Here is an 18,825-nt window from a genome sequence, read left to right as displayed (position 1 = left end):
TCACCATTGTGGGCATGACGCCTGGTGGGTGCAAAAAAAACCATTTGTGTATCTCTAATAATAATTTAATAACAACAGACACCCCCCCAAATGCTAACCTCTCGTGTTATTGTAATGGTGAGAGGTTTGCATGTCTTATGGGTATGATATTTGTGTGTCTGCAGCTTTCTCCCTCATCATTATACACTATTCATTCAGGCTTAGCCGTAGTCATGGTAACATCCACATTACTGTAGAAGTGTTTAGAAACATATTATATTATTAATTCCAATAAAAACAGACTTCAAAATGACGCAATACATGATTTACTACTCATTTTCATTGGGCACAAAATAATCTGAAACGCAACCAAAACAAACAGCAAATGCATTCAACAAATGTGTTTAGTCACAAGCTTGATGTAGTCATTGCGTGCTAGGAATATGGGACCAAATACTTTTTACTACTTTAATACACATACAGTGCATCAGGAAAGTATTCAGACCCCTTGACTTTTTCCACATTTTGTTACGTTACAGCCTTATTCTAAAATTGAATAGTTTTTTCTCATCAATCTACACACAATACCCTTAATGACAAAGAAAAAACAGTTTTTTTAGACATTTTTGCATATTTATTACAATTTAAAGCTGTAATATCACAATTACATAAATATTCAGACCCTTTACTCAGTACTTTGTTGAAGCACCTTTTGCAGAGATTATTTTCAGTCTCCAGAGATGTTTGATCGGGTTCAAGTCTGGGCTCTGGCTGGGCAACTCAAGGATATTCAAAGGCTGGTCCCGAAGCCACTCTTGCGTTGTCTTGGCTGTGTACTTAGGGTCGTTGTCCTGTTGGAAGGTGAACCTTTGCCCCAGTCTGAGGTTCTGAGTGTTCTGGAGCAGGTTTTCATCAAGGATCTCTCTGTACTTTGCTCCGTTCATCTTTCCCTCGATCCTGTCTAGTCTCCAAGTCCCTGCCGCTGAAAAACATCCCCACAGCATGATGCTGCCACCACCATGCTTCACCGGTTCCAGGTTTCCTCCAGACATGATGCTTGGCTTTCAGGCCAGAGAAACTTGTTTCTCATAGCCTGAGTGTCCCTCAGGTGACTTTTGGCAAACACCAAGCAGGCTGTTGTGTACATTTTACTGAGGAGTGGCTTCCGTCTGGCCACTCTACCATAAAGGCCTGATTGATAGAGTGCTGCAGAGATGGTTGTCCTTCTGGATGGTTCTCCATTTCCACTGAGGAGCTCTGTCAGAGTGACCATCGGGTTCTTAGTCACCTCCCTGACCAAGGCCCTTCTCCCCCGATTGCTCAGTTTGGCCTAGTGGCAAGCTCTAGGAAGAGTCTTGTTTGTTCCAAACTTCTTACATTTAAGAATGATGGAGGCCACTGTGTTCTTGGGGACCTTCAATGCTGCAAACATTTTTTGGTACCCTTCCCAAGATCTGTGCCTCGACACAATCCTGTCTCAGAGCTTTACGGACAATTCCTTGCACCTCATGGCTTGGTTTTTGCTCTGACATGCACTGTCAACTGTGGGACCTTATAAAGACAGGTGTGTGCCTTTCCAAATCATGTCCGATCAATTGAATTTCCCACAGTTGGATTCCAATCAAGTTGTAGAAACATTTGGATGAAACCTGTTTTCGGTTTGTCATTATGGGGTATTGTGTGTAGATTGATGGGGGAAATGTTTATTTAATAAATTTTAGAATAAGGCTGTAACGCAATATTTTTATTTTTTTTAAGTCAAGGGGTCTGAATATATTCCGAATGAACTGTATCAGTGAATTTGTCCCAAAGCTTTTGGTGCCCTAAAATGGGGGGACCATGTACAAAAAGTGCTGTAATTTATAAACAGTTCATCCGATATGGATGAAAATACCCTCAAATTAAAGTAGTCTGCGCTTTAACCTCATAGTCACTGTTTGATTTAAAATATAAACTTTTTGAGTATAGAGCCAAAAGATGAAAAAATGCTTCCCTTTCCCAATAATTTCCCCAATAATTATTGATACATGTACAGTACCTGTCAAACATTTGGACACGTCTACTTTTTCCAGGGTTTTTCTTAATTTGTACTATTTTCGACATTGTAGAATAATAGTGAATACCTCAAAACTATGAAATAACACATATGGAATCATGCAATAACCAAAAAAGTGTTATACTTTGGCATGTGAGCACTCAGTTTTTTTCGTGAGGTTGTTTCCGTTTCAGCGCTAACATGGACTCTTAACACATGTGAGGAATCTTTGTTTCTCCTTGCTGAAATGTAGAATGTTCATTCAAATGATGTTACCTGATGTGGCTCATGTCTTTCTTTGGAATGTCAGTTGAGTTGAATCAACAAATCACAGCACACATTGATGGGTACACTTCCTGCTTTTTACTTCCTGCTTTGCTCCTATGGCCAAAGACAGTGGATAAATTAAGACTCTGTTTACCACCGGAATGGTCAGTTCCGGTGTCCTTAAGGTTCTGGCTCTCCAGTGCAATAGCAGCTTTGTGTGGCCTACTTTGTTCATTGACTGTAATATAACCAGAAAAAATGGTCTGTCCATCTCTGCAATCGGTACACTCGCAATGGTAGCCAGTCCACCCATTATGCCATCATTGACTAGAATGAAAACGCCTGTTCTATTCATTCTATTTATCTGGAGTGGAGGATAGGAGAACATGTTTGTCAGGATTGATTTAATTGGAATATTATTTAATTAAAATAAATTTAAAAAAATGCTATTCAAACTGTTATTGCGGTGACCACGGTCATTTGGCTGGCCAATTACCATCATCCAAAATTCCGTGACCAATCACAGCCCATCTGCCTCATGGATTTTATGGACGTTTCTGGAGTGAGTCAAAAAATGACATTGTTCTTAACACTGTGAGGTTGCAAGGTTGTGTTTGTTTCATTTCATCAGTAGGACTACTGTGAGCTGCTACGTGTTCTTGGCTAACTCTTTAGCAATCACGCCAGATTGTGGCTCAGCACTTTGTGACAAATCCATTTGGATCTGAACTACGTACGTAGATTAAACTGAATTGATTGAACCTTGTTCTCTCTCTTTGTCCTCCACAGAAATCGTTCTCCTTGGTGTTAGAGGCTCTGGACCATGACAACAAAACATCCGAATCAGGTAAGGCTGGAGAGAGAATTCCCTGTGTGTGTGTGTGTGTGTGTGTGTGTGTGCGTGTGCGCGAGAGCGAATCAGTGAAAGAGACAGACAGACTAAATTGACTTATTTCTTCGCACACAGCCAGACTCTCATACTTTCCCACACAAGTTAAAAGCTAAATAAGCAGTGATACAGACAGGGAGGGGGACATAGAGTGCATGTGGCCCCTCCCCCTTCCTGTTTGTGACCCAGGGCTATGGTTCCCCCCTGTCCTCACTGGGTCCCCTTGCAGTCTTGAAAAGGAGGCACATCCAGTATGTCTGTCTGTCTTGAATGTGTATCAGTTTGCACTTGCCGTGTAGAAAATGTGTTTGCCTTTGTGGTTGTGCGTACAGGGTGGGTGTATGTATGTCTCCACGGACCTTATGAGCCCCAAGCCTGTCTGTGTGTGTGTGCGTCTGCATGTGCTTCTAATTGTGCCTGTATGTGTGCTGGTGCGGGTGTGTGTGTTTCAGTGTAAGGGTCTCCCAGTCAGACCCTTTAATTTCACACTCCGCTTATTGTTTCTGCTCATAATCAGAGATAGGGAATGTGAGCAGCATTCTCTAAAAACAGACAGATATAGACCACACACACACACACACACACACACACACACACACACACACACACACACACACACACACACACACACACACACACACACACACACACACACACACACACACACACACACACACACACATACATCACACACATAAACCAAAATCAACACTTCAATAATCATTACATACACACTAAGACACACAAACACAAAGATGCGACTATCCTTCCTCATTCCTCTCGTTCCCCAGCCTTTCCCGTTCATCCTGTCTCCCTCGTTCCTCTGCCCCCTCTTGCCCAGTAAAAGGCTGCAGACAGACTCAGCCAAAAGATGAGTGGAGAGATAATGAGAGACTGGGACCCAAACCCCAGACCTCCTCCTCTTCCTCCTTCTCCCTCTCTTTCCCTCTGCCCTCCACAGCTCTAGCCGTAAGTCTCGTTTGCGCCATCCCTCGTTCTTCCTGAGCTCCTGAAATATTCTCTCTTTTTACCACATTGGGTTTAAAGCCTCTCTCCTGGCTCCCAGCTTAGCTAAATAAATAAAAAACAGACATCCTAGAGCAGTCAGGGCCAACTTACAGGCCCACAGCTCTAATCAGGATGGATTACAACGCTGTAATGTATCTGTCGAACACAGAGCTACAGAGTCCTTGGACAGAGGCGGAGAACATAGTGACAACGCTGTAAAACATTAATGACCTTCATCGACTCTCCGGAATGGAGCTAGTTGTGTTCCCCCGGTGATTTTATCCCTCTTTTTTATGTGAACAATACATTTTCGTTGGATCACACGAAAGGCAATACAATCAATAAAAAACGACTACTCCCCCCTTTTTTGAACAACCAACCGCACCCCACTTTCTCTCTGTCCCTCTCTCTTTCTCTCACTTTCTCTCTCTGTCCCTCTCTCTTTCTCTCTCTGTCTCTCTCTGTCTCTCTCTGTCTCTCTTTCTTCCTTTGTCTTTCTCCCCCTAACCTCTTTTAATGTGTGTTTGGAGACAGTTTCAAAGGGTGTTTATCTGTTGATCTATTGACTGGGATTGTCTATTCCCCCCCCCCCCCCACACACACACACAGACACCGTCAAGGGCAAACACTTCAGATCCAATACAGAGCAGTGGGACACAATCACAAAGGATTAGATACTAGACATGATCCTTGTCTGTGTGGGTTCTCGCCCATTGAGACCTCTCTCTCCGCCTGTCCCTGTCTTAACTGTGCCCAACTCGCCACAGCGGAACAGTCATACTGTACACTCGCTCACAACACTGCCTCTCTGACTCTGTCTCTCTGGTAGAGCACTTTACTGTGGGCGTTGAAATGAGCTGTTGGACTCATCGGAGGCGTCAAAGTAAGGAACGAACATATGCTGTTGTAGCTGCAAGTTCAAAATACGCACGCACACACACACGGCCGCACGTGTGGAGAATGGGGTGGGGGGGTGGGGGGGGGGGGGGGGTATAGCTGGGATAACACCCTTAGTGTCCGTTGTGTTCCCTCTCCCCTTCCAGACAATATGTGCCCCTGTTTTCATTCTTTTGTTTCAAACCCAGATGATCTCATCCCTCCATCAGGACTTTTGCTATGTGTGTTATTAGCTCTCCCTCGCTCGCTCTCTCTCTCTCCCTCCCTGTCTCCCTCCCTCTCTAATGCTCTCTCTCTCTCTCCCACTCACTTACAGGCCCCCTCTTTCTCTCTGTTTCTATCTCTTGCTCCATCTCCCCGTCTCTTAAATACACATTCACACAGTACACTGTTTTGCCACTCACATTCTCTCTCTCTCGCACGCACACAGTGACCAACGCACAGAGACACACAGAGACCAACACACACCTCACACAGACACACGCAGATGCACACACACACACACACACACACACACACACACACACACACACACACACACACACACACACACACACACACACACACACACACACACACACACACACACACACACACACACACAGTGCTTTGTGTGGGTTAATACCCTGTCAGGGGGGATTATAACTGAGGTGGAGATGACAGCCTCTCTGGGAAATCCCCCCGGGGTCAGCAGCTCTCTCACCATGTCACCACCCAAACGCTGTGCCCTTCCTACCCATCTGGGCCCCCTCTACCCTCTGTGCCCTCTGCTCCCTCACCCTGTCTCTTGTCTGCCACCTCTGCCCTCACCCTGTCTTCTTCTCCTTACCAGTAGCTCTCACAACATGTCGCCACCATACAGGGTGGAGCGAGACTCTGTCCCTTCTCGTTCTCTCTCTTTCAAGGCAGCCACACCGACCCTGTGCCCTTTAGCTGCTCTCTTTACCTACACGCTGTCTCTTCTCTACTGTCTTTCTCTCAAGGCAAATCTAACTCTCTCTCTCTGTCTCTCTCTCTCCACTAGGTCAGGCTGGTCTGATCGAGCGTGTCCTCCTGTCCTCCATGTTGAATCCCGGCGAGCAGTGGCAGACGTACCGTCACCACGGACGCTCGCTCAGCCTGGAGTACCGCTTGCGGTACCGCTGTGACCTCAACTACTACGGCCCCTTCTGCAACAAGTTCTGCCGGCCCCGGGACGACTTCTTCGGACACTTTGACTGTGACGTCAGCGGCATCAAGGTCTGCAAGGAGGGCTGGACCGGACCGGAGTGTCGAGAAGGTGAGCGAGGGCCACCTGGTGCTGGGCAAAGGTTTGTTTTGTGTCTGATATTGTGTTGGACTTCCGGTAGTGAAGAGGACCTTCAGCAGCTCCTAGAGGACAGTGGAAGTTGATAGAAAACGCTTCTTTATTGAGGAAACCAACACGTTTCAGGCTTTGCCTGCATTAGGGACTTGGTGTTATAGACTACAGACATATTAGGGCCAGCACAAATGATTGGATGGAATCCAAGTGATGGCTCCTCCTTGCCTGTGATTCGTGGCTCTTTGTGTGTCAATTCCTATTCTTAGTATGTTATGCCAAGGTAATAACCAAGTTTATAACCATCAAGCCTGGAAAATCCCCTTAAAACCTCAAATGTCCTGACAGTTTTTTCAAAGTCACTTTATGATTCCGGCTCGTGAGTCATCATTAAGGCGACCACACACTCTGACCTCTGACCTGAAGCGGCAGGGTTGCTGAGGTGAGACTAAATCAAGGAAATGATGGCGGAAACCCTGGAGGATATGAGCCTGGAGTAATGACATCCTGTGGCCCTTCCCTCCCGCTTACCACCCTCCTCTGGCTCATCTCACTTCCTCCTCAGCAGGGCGCTGATTTCGACCGGAGAGATACAGGAAGGGAGTCATCCATTTGTTGAGAGCCGTCAGTGGAGTTTGTCCCCAGAGAAGCGTAGAGGGTGGCGAGCACTGAACGTTACCATAAATGGAACTACCTCACCTGACGTCAGTGATGCTGTGTGCTGTTGTGGTTCTGTGTGCTGTGTTTCTTTGATGACAGTGTTGTTTTGTACTCTTGGTCGGCACCTAGGGACTGCAGCGTCTATATAGGTCCCCAGTGTCAGTGGACTGCCTCTGACCTGACAGACGGTGACGTAATGTTGTGTGTGTGTGTGTGTGTGTGTGTGTGTGTGTGTGTGTGTGTGTGTGTGTGTGTGTGTGTGTGTGTGTGTGTTACAGCGGTGTGCAGACAGGGGTGTCATCAGATCCATGGCTCCTGCTCTGTGCCTGGAGAATGCAAGTGAGTCTGCCGTCGAAAATAAAATTTGTTCTCAAAGGCCTCCATGTATCTTACCATGTAGCCCCCCCCGCCTCTGTGTTTTGCAGGTGTCACTACGGCTATGAGGGTGCTCTGTGTCACCGGTGTATGACGTTCCCAGGCTGCGTCTACGGGAGCTGCGTTGAACCCTGGCAGTGTGTGTGTGACGTCAACTGGGGAGGCCTGCTGTGTGACAAAGGTGATTTTTGTGTGTGTTTGCGTCCACGCAGTACCGGCGTTGGAATAAAGAAGAGGAAGCCATCGATCAGAAGAAGGTCATGCTTTGAGAGTGCTTGTGCATCAGTCTGTTTTCGACCGCGTGTGAGTGAATGGGTGACATTACCGCAACATTGTCCAAACAATTCCCCAATGTTGCCCTCCTGTGCCCCAGTGTGGGAACCTCCGGGAGCCACATGAGGGGCCAGCAGCTGAGCATTGTGAGGGGAAAGGCGATAGCCTTGGGTAAAGTGAATGTGAGCTGGGCTGGGTTGTGTCCTGCTTAGCTATTTGGGGTACTGAGCCTCTCCCTGTCCCTCCATTCAGGTCGTCTGTGAAGAGGCTCAGTCACAAAGAGAGCCGAACACTGCAGAGAGAGATCTTTAGAAAGTTGGGCTTAATACTGCCTTCTTCCACGCACAGGGCCCACACCCGGGCCCCAGGCAGGCAGCCGCTCTCCTGTACCACACTGACATGGATTCACTCACTCTGGGGGGGGTTGTGGTTTATGGAAAACTTTATCAGTTTAATGTTATGTATCTAATGAGGATGTCTCAGTGTCAACTGCCGCGGATCGCTTTGTTGTGTGTGTGTGTTTGCGCTAACGTGGCAGTGCCGCTCTGCGCTTCTGAGACCAGACGGCTCAAGGACACGGGAAAAGAGGAAGGGTTGGAGATGATTCCTTTTTCTTTTGTTCTCCTTCTTCCTCACCCCGTTCCCTCTCCGTCACTTTTTCAACTGCCCTCCACTCTACCTATCCTCACTCTTTTTTTGCTGCCCCCCCCCGTCTCCCCCATCTCCCTTTACCTCTCAGATCTGAACTACTGCGGTACACACCGGCCCTGTAAGAATGGGGGCACCTGTTCCAACACAGAGCCTAACGAGTACCAGTGTGAGTGCCAAGAGGGCTTCCGCGGGCGCAACTGTGATATCGGTGAGTTCTTTGCTGCTGCAGTACTTCTGCAGAGAATCTTGAGAATAATATCAGCGTGAAGGAACTTCGAGCACGTGGGCACTTAGTGACCAGATTCATGACCGAATTTGCCTGGTTCTGAGTTTGACTTCTCTTTCTTTCTTTCTTTCTTTCTCTCTCTCTCTCTCTCTCTCTCTCTCTCTCTCTCTCTCTCTCTCTCTCTCTCTCTCTCTCTCTCTCTCTCTCTCTCTCTCTCCTTCTCCCTTCCCCCTCTCTCCCGTTCCTCAGTGGAGCATGCGTGTCTCTCGTCCCCCTGTGCGAACGGGGCCACCTGTGCGGAGGAACCGTCGGGTTTCAGCTGTGTCTGTGCGGACAGCTGGACCGGACACACCTGCGCCGACGGTAATTAGCGCCAATCAGCACGGCTGAGATTAGCCGCGATTGGAGCCGAGCCAGTGCCAAGATTCTAATCAGTGTCCAGGATGAGACTGATTTGCACAGAACATAAGCGACACAGTAATCAGATACAGATAGAAGCCATTACACCACTGGTACAAACACATTAACGACGTGGAGTCAACCATGCCCCCCCCCCAGTTGTTATGTGTGTCAGAGAAAGAGGGAAATTAATAGGCACAGTCGGCATAGTCACATGCACCCGTTACCCATTCCGTGTGTCCCTGGCCGTGTCGCTTCAAAACAGGTAGAGTTTGCTAAGCTGGGCAGGTTAACATGGGGTGTGTTTGGGGTATGTGAGGGCCCGAGGGGGATGTATTTTGATCTTTGCTGATTAGCCAATTAGCTAACAGGCTTAACCATTTAAGTTAAGATGAGTGCTTGGTCTTTAGTTAGAATACCAATCACCACTGACTACCTTCCCCCTTCTTCCCACAAGTTAACAGGGGCCCACACAGCTTGGAGAATGTTACACTTTACCATTACGGGGGGGCATTGAGGTCACAAGTGTTTGGGTGGATTACAGGGTCAGTCTGGTCCAGAATCAGAGGCCACAATCAAAAGATCTCGTGATCTCACGTGTGTGTGTGTGCGCGTGTGTCTGTGTGTTTGTTAGTTAGTTTGTTTGTTTGTGTGTTGCGTATGTGTGTGCACGACGCAGACAGAGCGTAAGATAATATATATAATAATAATAATAATCAAATAGTTGTCATTTAGCAGACGCTTTTGTCCTAAGTGGTTTAGTCATGCATTCATAAATGTTACATCTGGATATCTAAGCGCTATCTGTAGAAACATGCAGGGTTCCACTTTGTCTCTTTGTACCCCCATGTTTGTTTATTGTGTAGGTCAGCAGACAGTCAGACAGGTACAGCAGATACACTCACGGGAAATAATGACTGTGCCGCAGGTGCTCTCCCTTCCTCAGTGAGGACAGAGGGGAACCGTAGCCCCAGGTCACAAACTCACTCTCCCTCCCTCCCTGTCTCTACCACTGCTTATTTTCTTTTAACGTGTGTGGGAAAGTATGAGAGTCTGGCTGTGTGCGAAGAAAGAAGGCAATTTAGTCTGTCTGTCTCTTTCTCTGTCTCTGTCTCTGTCTCTCTCTCTCTCTCTCTCTCTCTTTCAATGGACACCGTGTTTACAAGAACATTCTCCCTCTCTACCTCCCTGTCTCCCTCTCTCTCTTTCGTTATTTATTCCTCTCTCTCTCTCTCGCTCGCCCTCTCTCAAGCAATTTCTCCCTCTCTCTCTCCCTCTCAACAGAAATTCTCAAGGCAATTACATTGTAGTAATGATGCCAATTAGAATGCTATTATTCATTGAGCGTTTGTTGACAACATGGCAAACAGCTGAACTATCTATCTACTGTTTGTCACTGGGTGGGAGCACGAAGTCACACACACACACACACCCTGGGGGACAGACTGTCGGTTCGGGTACTAGGGCATGGATGTCGGAACCACAACACAGCTCAGTTTTTCGACGTGATTTATATACTGGACATTAATTAGAGGGTACTTTGCTTGCTATTGACTCGCCCCCTGGGCTGCGGTGGCTTTGAATGGGTTATTGTGCAGGGTTGGGGTAAGGGTCAGGATCATGGAAACTGGTATGACTATGGGGTTAGGTAAATGGGAAAGGGCTATGAGAGAGGTGCTGACTGATGAGAAATGTACGCCACAGTGGCTCTGCATGGAGAGTGAGAGAGAGAAAAAACCAGTGACCGCATTACTAAACAAATATGCCATGTTAGCCTATGGGTTCACCCTACCTACCTCCTTCCCAGCCTGTCGTTTCTACCCGTTCCCTCTCTCTCTCTTTCCGTCATCCTCTCTCCATATATTCCTCCTTTTTTTCTCAGTTTTTAATTACTCTCCAGAGAAGTGGAACGAGGCGTGGCTGCTCCCTCCTCTCCCCTATCCCCCTTTCCCTTCTCTCTCTCTCTCTCTCTCTCTCTCTCTCTCTCTCTCTCTAGCTCCCTATCTCTCGCTCCCCTATCCCCCTTCCCTCTCTCTCTCTCTCTCTCTCTCTCTCTCTCTCTCTCTCTCTCTCTCTCTCTCTCTCTCTCTGTCTCTGGCTCCCTATCTCTCGCTCCCCTATCCCCCTATCCCCGGATGGGAAAGCGAGCTTAGGAGACCCGGTGAGGTGTGAACATTGCGCCGGAACCAGAGCAAGAGAACAGGGGGATGAAAACCCGGCCGCGAGCATCCACATACCAGCGCGACGGTTAGGAACACACGCATGCATCGCTGACGCACATACAACTGCGCACACATTTGCATTTGAACATTTATATCCGGGTCATTTTTCGCGAATACTCTAATCTAGAACGACTCATTACGCGGGCGAATAAGAAAGCTGAGAACCCCCCCACACACATAAAATGAGCAATAATAGGACAAACAAGGGTAGGTAAGAATCACGGTTAATACACCAATTGGTCGGTCGATTAATTGGTCGGTTGTTAGGTGGATCCATATTTTTCCATCTCTCCTCAGGGATGTTGAGGTGTGAGTTACTGGTTATTTTACTGTTTGCCGTATAATCAACATATGTTCTTGATTGATCGGTTCATTCATTGAGTTCTCTCTCTCTCTCTCTCTCCTCTTAGCGGAGCGGCGGTGTGACTCAAACCCGTGTGGGCGCGGGGCGACGTGCCAGGAGTCTCCAGAGGGGTTCCGGTGCCTCTGCCCCCCCGGCTGGACTGGCAGAACCTGCCAACTAGGTCAGTGAGATGGACACGCTATGGAACACTAGTCGTCCGCAAGAGCGACCCTCTTCGGCGTCGATACGTAGTATGTCCACACAAAGCACTTCAAGCTTGAGAATCCAGGCAACCAGATCTAACTCGGTATGCGTACAATGTTACACTGTGTCCATTAGACCCCAGTACTCTCGTATTGAGAAGAAATTCCCCAAAGCCCTGATGCATATTAGTTCTAATGACAGATGATACTTCAGTAGGGGGTCGGCACACACACACACACACACACACACACACACACACACACACACACACACACACACACACACACACACACACACACACACACACACACACACACACACACACACACACACACACACACACACACACACACAGACAGGCTTGGGGCTCATAAGGTCCGTGGAGACATATTTCAGGATGACAGTCTCCTTATATCCCTCTGTGTTGAAGTGATGTGTCACACTGACACCTGATAATCCCCTACAGTTCCACTTCAGTGCGCGCGGTACATTGCTCACATTCACTTGTTTGCACTCAACACACACACACACACCACAGCCCAGGCTTTAGCTCCGACCCACAGGACAGGTTCCCCAAAATCCTGACCCTCAATCTGGGTAAAACAGACTCAGTACACACACAGAGAATATACTTGACATAGTTCTGTCTCTGAGTTCCTTCCCAGTCTTCACTGGCTGAATCAGTGGCAATCCCCTGCCTTCAGGCTGTTCCTGCAAAGGTCCACGCTCCCTGTCTCTCTGCTCTTTCTCATCCCTGGTGGTAAAATCCTTATGGGGCTGACAGCAGCAGGGTTTCTATTACCTGACTGCTTCCTGTCTCCTGATTTGATGGTGTCACACCCTCATTCTGCCTTGCTATCAGAGACCTCTCTCAGCTCCAACACTCTGGAGTCTGGCAGAGGGGACAGAGACACGAGTACTTCTATATCCACACTGGAGGTGGTTCAGCTCCCTGGGGTCTCGTGTAGGAGTTGAGACGCCCATACACAGACATACGTAGAGACACACATGTAGAGACACACACACACACACAGATACACACACACACGCAGAGACATACATGTAGAGACACACAGATGCACAAACCCACACACACGCAGAGACATACATGTAGAGACACGCACGTAGAGACACGCATATGTAGAGACAAACACACACACACACACACAGATACACACACACCCAGAGACATATATGTAGAGACACACACACGCAGAGACATACATGTAGAGACAAACACACACACACAGATACACACACACGCAGAGACATACATGTAGAGACACACACACGCAGAGACATAAATGTAGAGACAAACACACACACACAGATACACACACACACACACACACACACAGAGACATACATGTAGAGACACGCACGTAGAGTCACATTTCAGTCACCACAGCCTTTGTCATTGTTGTCTAGCAAGTTTGCTCATTCTCTTTTTAAGAGGTTTTATTGCTCTCCGTATATGTGAGTTGTGCCAGGCACTTACAAAATGACTGCTGTTGTAAATTGGCCCAAGCTACAAGATTGTCCCGAGACCCCACCAGGCATTTTCATTGATGTGTTCTCTCATTCTCTCTCTACTTCCCATCTCTCTCCACAGACACCAACGAGTGTGACACGGGTGTGTGTGTCCATGCCCGCTCCTGCCGTAATCTGATTGGTGGATACCTGTGCGATTGCCTGCCAGGCTGGGCGGGGCCTACCTGTGACGTCAGTGAGTATGAGGTTGAGGATGGAGCAAGATGTGTGCCAGTGTGCGTGTGCGCGCGTGCGTGCGCTCATCTGTATTTATCTCTGCTCTGTAGGGAACAGCAGCTGCCAGGGGTTATGTCTAAACGGAGGTCACTGTGAGGACTCTGTGTCAGGCTCACACTGCCTGTGTGTACCCGGTTTCTCTGGGAAGCACTGCCAGACTGGCCCCAGTCCCTGTGACAGCACCCCCTGTCAGCACGGAGGCCAGTGTGTGGACACGGAGGGCAGGGCGGAGCTTTGTAGCTGTCCCATGGGCTACTCAGGGACGTACTGCGAGGTCAGACTCCATTCTCAGATTCGTCATCTTCCTACTGGTTTTCTGAATCTTCCTCACATATTTTGTTCTTGTTAATATTTTCCAGATGGTGGTGGATCTGTGCAATCCCAACCCATGCCAGCAGGGGGTGCCCTGTCAGAGCACCGACGGGGGGTACACGTGTGCCTGCCCCGAGGGTTACTATGGTAATGAGTGCACGAGCCTTAAGGACCCTTGTCATGGCCAACACTGTCCAGGTGAGTCGTAGTGGGACTAGGGAGATTTTTTATTTTTCACATTATGTGTGTGTACAGGTGTGTTTGTTAACTAACTAACATGCCTCCCTCTCTCTCTCTGTCGCTCTGTCTCTCACTAGGTGCCATGTCAGACCCGGCTCGTGGAGGGGTCTATCTCTACATGGTGTTGGTGGGAGTGTCAGCGTTAGTAACGGCGTGCGGCTGCGCAGCCTGCGCCCTCCTCCTCTCCCGTCTCCACCGGCGACGGAAAAAGACGCAGGGCGGGCCCCAGGAGGAGGGCATCAACAACCAGAGAGAGTTCGTCACCCTCGTCCGAAACCTGGACCGCCCCGCGCCCCTCCTGCCCCCTCTCACCCCCAACACCACCGCCCACACCCCTGTCCCTGTCCCTGTACCTCGCTTCTGCGAAGAGATCGAGCTCACTCTGCCCCCCTCCCCGGCCCCCTCACACCCCTCCCCTGCACTCAAACCATCAAACCACGCCCCCAAACAGGACATCTCCAACCGTGAGAGGGAGAAGCTCAACCGCTTCCACTACTCAGACAAACAGGAACTGGAGGTGTGACCTTTGGACCTTTCAACTGTCTAGAGGCTTTTATTATTTTGTGCCCGCTTCTCTCTGACCGGGCCCTGGCACTGGGCCCCGGCGCCGTGGCATGTTGCACAGGTTCCTGTGGCGATGACCGCACCCCGACCCATCCCTCTGTGAGTTGACTCCTCATCTTTTGTGAGCTGATATTGTCATCTGCTAATTGGCATAAATTATTGTTGTAGAATGCTGGGCCTACGAGGTAGCTAAGCAGATCTATTTTGGGGACCGACCTCGCCAACACCCAGAAACAGCATGGCGGGGAACTTTTTACATCGTGCCCTTCTGAACTGCTGACCCCGGAGCTAATCTTACGAGGGTTGGCCTTTGAGTTAAGAGTCTGGCCTGTGTCTGAGTGTCTCTGTGTTGTATGGGGACTCATGTAGACGGGAACAACTGTGAGGAGCCCTGTGAGCCATTCCCCAGTTTTAATGTCCCTCTGTAGGCACCCCACTGCCCTGGTTGCCCTGGAAGGACTGGATGGCCTGTTACCGACATATGTAACGGGACCTCTACAGGAACTCCAGCCCTGCGCTGTTGCCTTCTGGGCGGCAGCAACCGACAGGGGATGTGAGGGAAGGGCAAAGTGGTTTTAATTCCAATTAGTCCATTTCCACATTAATTATTGAAGGATAAACTGTGGTATAATTATTGTGTGTGTGTGTGTGTGTGTGTGTGTGTGTGTGTGTGTGTGTGTGTGTGTGTGTGTGTGTGTGTGTGTGTGTGTGTGTGTGTGTGTGTGTGTGTGTGTGTGTGTGCGTGTGTCTGTGTGAGGTGTGTGTTGGTCTCTGTGTGTCTCTGTGCGTTGGTCACTGTGTGTCTCTGACACAGGCGGACAGCGTGTGTCAGTCTGAGGTGTGTGTGTGTGTGATAAGCATTACAGAGCTTCATGCCTGTTGCCAGGAGAAAGAGAGAAAATGACTGAAGGCGCAAAAGAGGGAAAAAAGAATCAATAAATGCAACCTTTAGATAAAAAAGAGGGAAAGGTTCGACAAGAGAGTAGAGCCTGACCCCAATCCATTTAAAACATGAGAGAACTGAGTTAAAACATGACACTGTTGCCTGTGCGGTCTCTGTAACACACTGCGGTTGTCAAAAGATGTAAGATGTTTTTTATACCTGTGTGTAAAATAGCTCTGTTGTGTATATATGTTGTACATATTGACATGTTTTTTTTTTTTGTACTGTGGTTTGTCTCTGAATGTCGCTGTTTTACTTTGCTTTATTTGTCCTCTCTCTCCTTCCGTTCGTCTGGGGCTGCAAGCGGGTGTGGATTGTAAATTAAAGTGCATTTACCTTCCAAATCAACGTTTGTGTCGCAGAGTTATTTGTATGTCTCAGATCCAACACGAATGGATCGGGGGAACGGGTAGCTTTCAGCAATCCTGTCGCGGCAGATTGTTCATCACGGGAGGTAGAAAGGAAAGACATTTTCAAAGTGTTCGAATGGGTCATGCCGTTCTATGGCTAGTAGCGCCTGTTCTATTCCACCAGTACTGGGAGTCCAGAGAGGATATTCCATCATGAAGAGCATGGCTCTAAGCCACCACGACCGTGTCACGAGGTCACATAACACACCTGACCGGCTTTGATTGAATTGCCTGTGAGGGACTTTGCTAGTGTGTAAGTCCCTGCATGTTTATGTTAGAGAGCAAGAGATACTGTAAGTGGGTTCACAATACAGTGAGAATTAATATGTGATATATATGTGTGTATGTTGTGAGAAAGTGAGTGAGAGGTCAGAGCAGTTAGTGAGCAGGCTTATGGCTATGACGAATGTGACCTTTGCCCTTCTCAGACAGGCGAAAGGGTGGAAATGACCATGGGCTTCCCGTCCACACCCTGGCCACAAGGAAATGTAGGAAATAGAGTTTCTACCCAACACGCATGCACACACACACACACACACACACACAAAACCACTGCATTGTAGAGACCTCTTCACACCTGCTGTGCAGCTCAGGATGACTCCATAACCCACCCATCATCAACCAAGCAAAGGTCAAAGTTCCTCGTTCATCAATCATCCGTTAATTTTGCTATCATACTATTTCAGGGTATATATCACACATTCCATTTACGGTGATGTTTCCTACTGCTACTCGAGTGAGAGTTTGTCCACTTGGCATCTCATTGGTGCCTGTATGTCCGCCCCTGCAGCTTTGAATCCATGAACTGGGGGTCAAGGTTAAAATCACAGAGGGTGGTTTTAATGTTTCTGCTAGTTCCTCTAGGTCTATTTTGAGGAGCCAGAGACCACTAGCTGTTGGAAACCTGTAGCTTCCATTCTGACCTCTCAATATTCTTGTCAGAAATTAGCTTTGGAGTGGTTGAAAGTAGCGATGAAAGGATAACGTTCCCGACAGCTTTCCTCGTGGTTCTATTTCAAATCATCTTCTACTCTTTTTGGCCATTTCCTGGTGTTTTGTGGTGGGAAACGGTGAGGTTCGAGAATAATAAGTCAACGCTGTGACTGATAGATGTTAGGCTTGAAATGTTTGAACAATTATATATGTTTTTGTGAAGCTTGCATTCAATTTCCACTCCCTGTTGAACACAAGCTTCCTGTCACAAGGGGATTTATGGTTGATTTAAGAACCCTGTTACTTTGTTTGGCACTGAATAGGAACTTACTATAGTCAAAAAAAATGTACCTCTTGAAATGGGAAAATGTGTTTTTTTATCAAGTTGAAAATGTTTTCCTCGTGCAGAAGGTTAAAATGAGCTGAAATTAAACTTCATTTTTTTAAACAAGTTAAGCTACACTTCTCAAAAGGCACCGAATCGGTGGAACAACCCCCTTTTCAATATCAACATAACTCACAAGTAGGTATGATAGGTATGATAAATATAAGCCATTTGTCCCTCAAAGGTGGAATTTTTGGGAGACATTTCTATTCTTCAATATGTGGCACCTCCAACTGAATATGAACACTACAGATCTCACTTTCTTCATATTACCATTCAAAGCAGCAGGGCAGGTAGAATCATATCAAAAGGGTACTCATTGAGTTTTGCTACAGCTTCATCATCTGGCAATGAATTCAGAGGAACGAGAGAATGATTAGGTAAATGAACCACAAAGAAATTACAGGTTATGTAGCGCCATCTGGTGGCCAATAAAGGTAGTCATTATGTTCGCGGAAAACACTTTTGCTTTTATACTAGTTTGCAACACTAACTATTCATCTGTGGCTTAGTGCCAGTAAATTAATTGTTCATATAATTTTAACTCTATTAAATATTTGTTTAAATACAGAAAATGTGCCAATCAATCAATCAATCAATAGTGAGCTTCACTTGAGTTTATCTGCAGATTTTCAATACAAGTCTAAACAGTTTGGCTGCGCAGTCGAACTTAGTTGTCACCCATCCATTATAGCGATAAATAATAACAGGAGGGATAAATACACAATGAGTAATGATAACTTGGCTATTATACTGTTGTCCTTCTTTGTTGTTGTCCGGTACCCAGTAACCTGTCACGTAGTCCTGAACAGAACTACAGGAGTGATTTTCCTTCCATTTGCTCCTGAAGATGCTTTTTTGAAGATAGGCTACCGAGCCGTATCGATGGTTCCCCAGTGGGGGGTTGAGTAGCGTAATATGATGTTTTGAGCAGAGTAACAGGATGGTCCGACTTAAATTCACTTTTGAAGAAACTTTACTTAGGACAGCTAATCAGCCGTACCAGTGTTTGTCCGGGAGATGAGTTTGTCATCACCTCTTGTTGAGATTCAAAGTTCAAACCGTTTTAAACGTGTAGCTGCCACTTCATGCTTTTCTGGTCCAATGTGTTTGTTTCTTAATCATTCATTTACACCTTTTGACAGAAAGGGACGGCTCCGGCAGGCTGACACGCTCTCTGACTCCACTTCAGGGCAGTGACTACTCCCGGTGCAAAGTTATGTAAAACACTTATCTCTTATGGCTTCTCAAATCACATCCCTCTCTTAACAAAAACACTTTCATCTTATGTCATATTACATGCACAATGCATAGTATGAAAACTTCATATATGTTGTGGGTATACTTTCATAGTTACAGTATTTCCTTTATAACATGTTTAATGTCATCACAAAATAACAAACAAAATGACATTAGTGTTCTATAGTTCGCCTCTGACCATTCCCCACGTTCTATGTTAGAAATACTGTTCCAGTAGTTGCTTTTGAATGTGTTCAAGTGTCAGCAGGAAAAAGGTCTGCTGAGACAAAGCACATTACTTTGG

At 47.2% G+C, this 18,825-nt stretch overlaps 1 protein-coding gene across 1 annotated transcript in view; it reads left to right on the top strand.

Moving 5' to 3' along the window:
- Nucleotides 1–15,902, top strand: part of LOC118386150 (protein jagged-1b-like) — a 53,044-nt gene extending 37,142 nt beyond the window's left edge. Inside the window, exons 3-13 of the mRNA XM_052525845.1 lie at nucleotides 3,071–3,128; nucleotides 6,100–6,354; nucleotides 7,314–7,374; nucleotides 7,461–7,591; nucleotides 8,423–8,542; nucleotides 8,810–8,923; nucleotides 11,592–11,705; nucleotides 13,341–13,454; nucleotides 13,546–13,769; nucleotides 13,855–14,005; nucleotides 14,125–15,902. Coding sequence (XP_052381805.1) covers nucleotides 3,071–3,128; nucleotides 6,100–6,354; nucleotides 7,314–7,374; nucleotides 7,461–7,591; nucleotides 8,423–8,542; nucleotides 8,810–8,923; nucleotides 11,592–11,705; nucleotides 13,341–13,454; nucleotides 13,546–13,769; nucleotides 13,855–14,005; nucleotides 14,125–14,570 — 1,788 coding nt within the window. The 3' untranslated portion in view covers nucleotides 14,571–15,902. The remainder of the gene's footprint in view (nucleotides 1–3,070; nucleotides 3,129–6,099; nucleotides 6,355–7,313; nucleotides 7,375–7,460; nucleotides 7,592–8,422; nucleotides 8,543–8,809; nucleotides 8,924–11,591; nucleotides 11,706–13,340; nucleotides 13,455–13,545; nucleotides 13,770–13,854; nucleotides 14,006–14,124) is intronic.
- The last annotated feature ends 2,923 nt before the right edge of the window (nucleotides 15,903–18,825 follow it).

The sequence above is a fragment of the Oncorhynchus keta genome, chromosome 1 (assembly GCF_023373465.1).
Source record: "Oncorhynchus keta strain PuntledgeMale-10-30-2019 chromosome 1, Oket_V2, whole genome shotgun sequence".
Classification (NCBI taxonomy): Eukaryota; Metazoa; Chordata; class Actinopteri; order Salmoniformes; family Salmonidae; genus Oncorhynchus; species Oncorhynchus keta.
The sequence above is the reverse complement of the archived record's forward strand: the minus strand, read 5'-3'. Positions and strand labels throughout refer to the sequence as shown.